This window comes from Gadus macrocephalus, chromosome 2 (assembly GCF_031168955.1).
Source record: "Gadus macrocephalus chromosome 2, ASM3116895v1".
NCBI classification, from domain to species: Eukaryota; Metazoa; Chordata; class Actinopteri; order Gadiformes; family Gadidae; genus Gadus; species Gadus macrocephalus.
This window is the reverse complement of record NC_082383.1, coordinates 3,240,838-3,248,292: the sequence shown is the minus strand read 5'-3', so window position 1 is coordinate 3,248,292 and position 7,455 is coordinate 3,240,838. Positions and strand designations below refer to the sequence as shown.

Sequence of the window (7,455 nt, the reverse complement as noted above, 5' to 3'; positions counted from 1 at the left end):
TCCCCACCAGATGTTTTCTCTTTCTCCGTGCCAGTGATCCTCCACAAAGGGTAACATCCCTGACACTGAATCACCGTCTCACCAGTCATCTCCCATAAACTCTTTAATGGTTCCAGTGGATTATGGGAACTGGATCGTGGGATCGTCGCCAGAACACTAACAATGGTGTGGTGGGCGGGCCACAGGACAGGCGCCTTTTGCCCGAAAGGTAGAGGTTCAGCCGGAGGAGGAGGTTGTCCCGGTTTCGTGGTCAAGCCTTTTTCCCCTGATGTCATGTCGGGAGGGTGTCTGTGTGGTTTGCAGATGGAGAGGGAGATAAGGAGAGCGAGAGGGAGAGAGAAAGTGTGGGGTTTGTCCGTGTCACAGGATACGGGTAATGGCCACAAGCTACCCATTCCCGTCAGGATCCCCCTTTTTGCCGGGCGGTTCCTCGCGGGGTATTCCTGGCGCCAGCGAAGGTGTAATTGAGGGTTGAGGAGGCTGACCGGGGCCAGAGCCCCCGGGGTTTGAAGGTTGTAGCGTACACAGGGGGAATGCCGACACGGCCCTTTCTGTCTCTGTGGACGGATCCGCCCTCTCGCCTGCCAAACCAGAACCTCATGTAGACACCGTCATGCAGGTCGAAGTGAGCGTATCAAACACAGAGGTCTACAGTGTGTGGACCAGCACACATCACTTTCACAGCTCTGTGCATGTCGTCTTTGCCTGATAAAGCAAAGAAACCCCATATTCTGTTAAGTCGTGTTCCGGTGATTCTCTGACGGTGGAGAGACCATCTGCGTCTCCTTTGACTTCTGGTAATGAAAGCCTTGCGACTGGGCTGTACGATGGGTGGGTGGGGCTGTCTCTAGGCTCCCCTTCAAGGAGCTGGAGAAGAGGGTGGGCAGCCGGCCTCAGCCTCCCCACATCAGGTCAACAACGCAGGGCAACAGGAGAGTCTGTTATTCTCTGGTAGATAGGGAGTTCACTTTTCAAAAATTCATCATTACACCGTGGCAATTTTACTTCCTCTCTTGTGAACTTTTCACATCTCGTGTGCGACAGTGTGACCTCAGAGCAGCAGAACGTGCAACACCTCTAGACTTCCATTGAACCCTGCTCCTACCGTAAACCCCACTCGCCTAGCAGTGTGACGCAGAACCTCAAGGGTTCTGTGACACATTTCCCGGATCTTCCTTATCTGCTCAGCTGTCCCACTCATGGTGCAAGATGTTCCACTGAAGATTTCTAACCGTACCCCATGCCCCAACGCCCTGTCCTTTCCATTCCTGTCAGTCCCAGTCGGCCGGTACTGGTAAGACGTTTGTTCCAGAAAGGACATACAAACAGTACACACATGAAAAACACACAAAGGACACACGTTGAGATTTCCCTCCAGTGAGTCTTCTCCAACCCTCCGCCTGCCCGGGTTTTTTTTAAGAAGACTTGTGGAAAAGCAACCGAGCAAAAAATGCTAAATTGTGGAAAGAGTGGAAATATGTTGTGGAGAGGCCAGCAGGCCTGGCTCAGCCGCCAGTTATGATGTAACGGAGAGAGTCCACCGTAACAGACACATGTAGAACAGGGCTCTCTCTCCTCGGCCCCCTCACAATTCATTACCCCCATTATCTCCATTAGGTCTCCAGTGTGATTACCCTCTCGGGACGGGCTCCACGAGGGAAACCTCAAAGCCACACTCCTTTCTGAGCAAACCCAAGAAGGCATCCACCATTTTTGGGCTGTGAGTCATGGTGAACTGTGAGATAGAGAGGAATCTATGTCCTCACGTTTCCTTATGATAAGCTGAGTAAACTCTGACTAAAACAAATTCTCACTCAAAATCTCACGTTCCTCTTTCTTTGCTTCCCCGTGTATAGGATGTGTTCTCGTTTATCAACAGGTAGTCGCCTGATCCAACGGTCCGAACGTACATTGGGCGGGTCCTCTTCCAGTTAAAAACTGTCACTGATCCGAACGGACACCAGACGGGCACATTGGTTTGTAGCGGGATAATCTGGCTGCCATTACCTTATCAAGGCTTCTGAACCTTCAGCTCCTGTAGGGGGAGGAGCTACCGCGGTCTCAGTTCAATAAAGCTGAGGACTCTGCGCATGAAAGGGGTATTCTATTCTGCCAGACGCTCCCGCAGTGTTGACTTGATTTAATACACTTTATTGAGGTCAATACATCCTGTTCTACCGACTGGATCTGGTCCTGCGATTATAGTCTGGCTTTATTAAGGGTGAAGTGTTTAGTATAGCCTGTTCTTTAGATACTACTTTTTGTAAACGTTTATATTGACTACTTTGTATTGAATATATATCTCGGAACCACCGTTGCTCTGAAATGACTTGGACGGTGAACGGTTGCTTGGTCGCCTTGGCCATCTTGTTCGCCTGGCGGGTGGAAGACTTTGCAGAAGCCTGCAGCTGCTCGCCCGCTCATCCCCAGCAGGCGTTCTGCAGCTCGGACGTCGGTAAGTCATTATCTCTCCACATAGGACCTTCATTTTCTTAATCACTTATTTAACCATTCGCATTGTAGGTCATATACAGAAATTCCGTCTATATGTCAACTGTTGACCTAGTTTACCTCATCTGAAAAAAAAAACGGATGCAAATCATGCATCTTTTTTTTAAAAAACTTTTCCATAATTCGTTGCACACTCGTATGATGTAGACCTCATGTGGACAACAGATCCATGGGTTCATTGGCAGTCCCGTTGTAAACTCTCCCTTTCAGTGTCTGGGCGTCTGCCCGGGGAATGTGCTGCATCAGCATTTCCGAAGCCAGAGCAGAATTGACTTGTTTCCACTCTCCCCCTGAATCCTGAAGTGGAGTGACTTTGTGGAATTATGAATGAAAAGGAAAGCGCCTACGGTACCACCTCTGTTGAGCTCTCAAAACACAGGATGGAAGAGGGCAACCATTTTCCAGGTTCCTGGATAGGCCTACTTATAATATGTGCGTTGTTTCCTAATGGAGCACCGATGCAAGCAAAATTGCAACAGTAACCAGCCTGTCTAGCCGTGTCGGTTTACGTTGGCCTGGCTCGTCTCCGCGTTGGCTGAGTGTGCACAAAAGATTACTTATTCGTTTCCCTCATTCGCTCCCTTTGGATGGTGAGCCTATGGGGGTGTGTGTGTGTGTGTGTGTGTGTGTGTGTGTGTGTGTGTGTGTGTGTGTGTGTGTGTGTGTGTGTGTGTGTGTGTGTGTGTGTGTGTGTGTGTGTGTGTGTGTGTGTGTGTGTGTTTTCTCTTTTTAACTTCCTGCTATTACAATATCCAGATGTGTGCAACCGTTTGACTCAATTGGTTAAGCAACTCATATGAATGGCTCATTTCATCTACAGACTATGTTGTTGTAATTACCACCAAGTTGGATGTTTGGGTCATAAGTTAAGACTGCAAGTTAAGAATACTACTGCTACAAGTCTAAAATAACACTGAAAACACCACCTAACCACAAGCATCGTACCTTCCAGTCATTGTTTTATAGTTCAGTGTGGGAGTCTTTTAAAACCTTAAAAGTGGATCAACTCCAGCCGACTTTCCCATTGAAGACCTGTAAGCGGTGTAAACAGGAACAACATTAAAGTTTATGACTTTCTTTATTATTTTATAACACAACGCGGGTTACCTAACAAAACAACATTGTTTTTTTTGTCAATTAAGGGAAGTGTAGCTGTCAGGGAAGCTGTACAGTTACGGAATTTCCACCTCCTACCCTGATGTGGTATTCAAGTCCAGAGGCTCAGACAGTCAAAGTCCTTCGAGAGACGCATTGTCAGTCAACCCTGTTGGACTGGTGTTCAGATTATTGCTCATATGGATCAGGAGGTAGACTGGGTGGGTTGGTAACTGGAAGGTTGCTAATTCGATCCCTGGCTCCTCCTAAAGGAGTGTCGAGGTGTCCCTGAGCAAGACACCTCACCCTGACTGCTCCTGACGAGCTGGATGTCGCCCTGCGGGGCTGACACCGCCGTCGGTGAGTGAATGTGTGCATGAACGGGTGAATGTTAGGTGATATCGTAAAGCCATGTGTGTGGCCACCGGTTAGAAAAGCGCTTTAGAAATGCAGTCCATTTACCGTTTAAAGCTCACCATGATTATGCTGGCTGTGGGGGATGTATGATTGGTGGTGGGCAGCCATAGTTGTGTTTACATGCTATAGCCTTTATGTTCGCTGCCTTGGAGAAGCTAGCACTGTCCCGCTCCTGAGCCAGGGTGTTCTGCCGAGCCCCTCTTGTCTCCTCTGAACCTGGGTTTGTTCCTGGTTTTGGTTTTTGCTCGTCGGTCTCTCACTCCCTATCCCTACCCACAGAGTGTAGCTGGTACGGTCTCGGATTCCACGAGACTCCACGATAAAAGCTCTTTTGATTGCGTTACCATCTTTAGGTATTTCCGTCTTCAGAAACTTAACGTGTAGAAATATACAGTTTCTGTTTAATCGTTGAATATGCTGTATTAAATGTACCTCCAATAAATTAATAATTTTTCTAATTTGAAAAACATTCCAACGGCTTTAGACTTTCCTGTTGCCTCAATGTTGACGTCTGCCAGCCGTGCAGTGAAAGATATTACCCGCTTACCGGACCATTTGTCTTCTCCTGTTTTTGTTTTCCAGTTATTAGAGCAAAGGTCATCGCCGTGAACAAGGTCGATGTTGGCAACGACTCCTACGGGAATCCAGTGAAACAAGTCAAGTATGACGTCAAGCTGATCAAGGTGAATATTCCAATGCTCCTTTGACGTTGTGTTGAAACATGCAGTCTTCAAATCGGCCTATTTTAATCTACCGTCTGTGGTCTCCTGCTAGATGTTCAAAGGGCCAGTCATGGATATTGAGGCCATCTACACGGCCCCCATCTCTGCTCTCTGTGGAGTGACTCTGGACATTGAAGGCCAGAGGGAGTACCTTATAACAGGTACACCTTACCCCCCCCACCCCCCTCTTATGCACTTATTGTAGGTTGTACGTCCTGACACTTAATAAACACACTCATTGTTACTTCGCATTCACATTTAAATGATTTTATATTCAGAATCAACTCATTTTTACGAAGGTGGAATTACTTGGCAATCGTTGATAACCAATATTAAACCCACCAAAACGGTTATCTTATTAAATGTTCAGAGTGCCATCCTTCACCCTTCCTCGAGGAGAGACCCCCCCCATGAAAAACACTGACTGACTGAATCCTCCAACCATCTTGTTTTCTTCTCCGTCTATCTTTAAGGTAAACTGGAGAGCGACGGCAACGTGCACGTGACCCTGTGTGACTTCATCGAGCCCTGGGATGCCATGAGCCCCATCCAGAAGAAGAGCCTGCCTGAGAGATACCACATGGGCTGCGCCTGCAAGGTACCAACTTACTCTACCCTTGTCTTCTGGAGAAAGAGAAGGATAGTGAGGATTAATAAGCAGGTCCTTAATCCCTGCTTATTAAGGACCTGTATCCAAAAGATGTGTCTTTCTTTCTGTTCTCTCTTTCTCTTTCCCCTTTTCTCTTTCTTTTCCTTTTACTCTTTTACTTTTTCTTTCCCTTTTTCCTTTTTCTCTTTCTCTTCTCCTTTTTTCCTTTCCCCTTATCTTTCTCTCTTTTTTCCTTTCTCTTTCTTTCTTTTTTTTTTTTCCTTTCTCTCCAAAGTGTACTGAATAGTTAGACATCAGCTCCGCTCCTCGGTCAATCAGACACGGTCCCTAACGCCGCGGGTTCCCCGTACAGATCGTCCGCTGTGAGACCCTCCCCTGCGCGCTGCACGCTGACAACGAGTGCCTGTGGACCGACTGGGTTCTGGAGAACTACATCAGCGGCCCCCAGGCCCAGCACTTCGCCTGCATCCAGCGGAGGGACGGCTCCTGCGCCTGGTACCGTGGAGCGGCCCAGCCCAAGAAGGACTTCCTGGACATCGAGGAACCCTAACCCGCTCCGACACACACTCAACGGGCCTGCCGCCTCGAAAATACTTATGTTTCCACCAGTATGTGTTTGTTTCTCTCTCACTCTTGTTTTGATGGCGTCGTAGGAAGATATTGTAGCATTGTCCGGGTTAGAAATGTGTGCTTTTGTAATTTTTTAGGATGCTTGTGGGTTCTTTTTGTAAGCTAAATAAAGTTAAATAGAAAAAGGAAATCCAGATACAAAACATAATGCTCAAAGCATGGTTTCTGTTAACCACTTTTGAAGAACTTATTTCAAGAGTTTGAATCTGAAACAGAAGTGATGCAATTGTATGTAGGTAATTCAGTTAGGACCAAAGATATTTAGACGAATGCATATCAGGTCATTTTAGCATACAAATGATGTGAATCAAACTTAGACATAATTAAATTATGATTGTAATGCTAAATAATTAAATGGTAAATAAACTGGCCTGCATTCTCTTCAAGGTTTGTGACAGCAGGGCTAAATGACACAAATAAATTGGAAACTAAAATAATTATGTTTCTCCTGTTTGGAAATATAAGGATCTCTACTGTGATATATGAAATTAACTTGATGCAAAAAAATAAAATTCCCTGTAGGGTAATGTCTGTATTAATCTAAACATTAAAATTGTCCGTCAGTGCAGGAATGCCCGGTGTTTATGCCAATAATGTTTTATTGGGATTTCCTTCCTTTTTCCATTTTTCCTACAAACACATAATGCACTTTAACCACGGTGGCAAATTGAAGTTTCTGAGATCAGAGATTCTGATTAATCTGTCTCCATTTAGTATTTTTGTTCATTACACGCGTCATATGCATGTAAAGTGTGATTTCACATTTCTTTGTTAAAGGCTTTACTATAGGCCTACGATTCGTTCAGTGGAATGGTGTCTTAACACTTTTAAAAGTTTAAAAGCAACGATTTCGGAGAACCATCTACGTGAACAGAAGCCTAAATGTAAATGTTTCACATTAATTTACATACGTGTAATATAGTTATTTTTTACCTCTTTATTATAACATGTAAAAACATTGGACAATTGAACTGTGCTGGTTTCACATGATATCTTTTAAGAGCAGGCAGTGATTGCATGCATGTCTAATAACTTAAATAATACTTTCAATAAAAAATAACCTTCAAATTGTTTGACCTTTTTCTGACCCATTATTGTACTACGCCTGAAACAGTGATTTACAGTATTCAGGTCTAGTAGGCTACTTGGCAAAAAAAATTACACTGCTGGCCAAGTCTAGTAATGTTTATGTAGCAAGCTCGTTTTCTCTACTCCACTTGTGAATGAAGACATGATGGGAGCCAACAGAGGTTTGGAATGGCATGAGCAAAATATGAGAATAAACCAACATTAGAAACATTAAATAAGCCTAATGAAATAACGGAGAGCCAAAGTCTGAACATGTAATCTCTCGCCACCTACAGGCCATTCCCGATGACAAAGCGAACACAGGTAAGGTACACAGACATCTTAGAGATATGCTTGAATAACATCTTATCATTAAAACACATACAGATTGAAATTAATGTC

The 7,455-nt window shown here is 45.2% G+C and overlaps 1 protein-coding gene across 2 annotated transcripts; it reads left to right on the top strand.

Moving 5' to 3' along the window:
• Nucleotides 1-1,999: 1,999 nt before the first annotated feature.
• Nucleotides 2,000-7,056, top strand: LOC132475268 (metalloproteinase inhibitor 2-like). Of its 2 annotated transcripts, none has more exons than XM_060076309.1 (5): nucleotides 2,000-2,455; nucleotides 4,606-4,706; nucleotides 4,798-4,906; nucleotides 5,219-5,343; nucleotides 5,708-7,056. In XM_060076309.1, the coding sequence occupies exons 1-5, from the start codon at nucleotides 2,326-2,328 to the stop codon at nucleotides 5,903-5,905; spliced, it is 663 nt and encodes a 220-aa protein (XP_059932292.1). In that variant the 5' UTR covers nucleotides 2,000-2,325; the 3' UTR covers nucleotides 5,906-7,056. The 2 variants fall into 2 exon arrangements, with proteins under 2 accessions (XP_059932292.1, XP_059932299.1); XM_060076316.1 differs by lacking the exon at nucleotides 2,000-2,455 and adding an exon at nucleotides 3,734-3,966.
• Nucleotides 7,057-7,455: the final 399 nt, after the last annotated feature.

What these genes read in the sequence shown, in the direction of transcription:
- LOC132475268 (XM_060076309.1), top strand. Translation starts at nt 2,326, where the DNA reads ATGACTTGGACGGTGAACGGTTGCTTGGTCGCCTTGGCCATCTTGTTC. An exon ending in GTTCTGCAGCTCGGACGTCG is followed by an intron (nt 2,456 to 4,605) that starts GTAAGTCATTAT and finishes TTTGTTTTCCAG; the next exon opens with TTATTAGAGCAAAGGTCATC. An exon ending in ACATGGGCTGCGCCTGCAAG is followed by an intron (nt 5,344 to 5,707) that starts GTACCAACTTAC and finishes TTCCCCGTACAG; the next exon opens with ATCGTCCGCTGTGAGACCCT.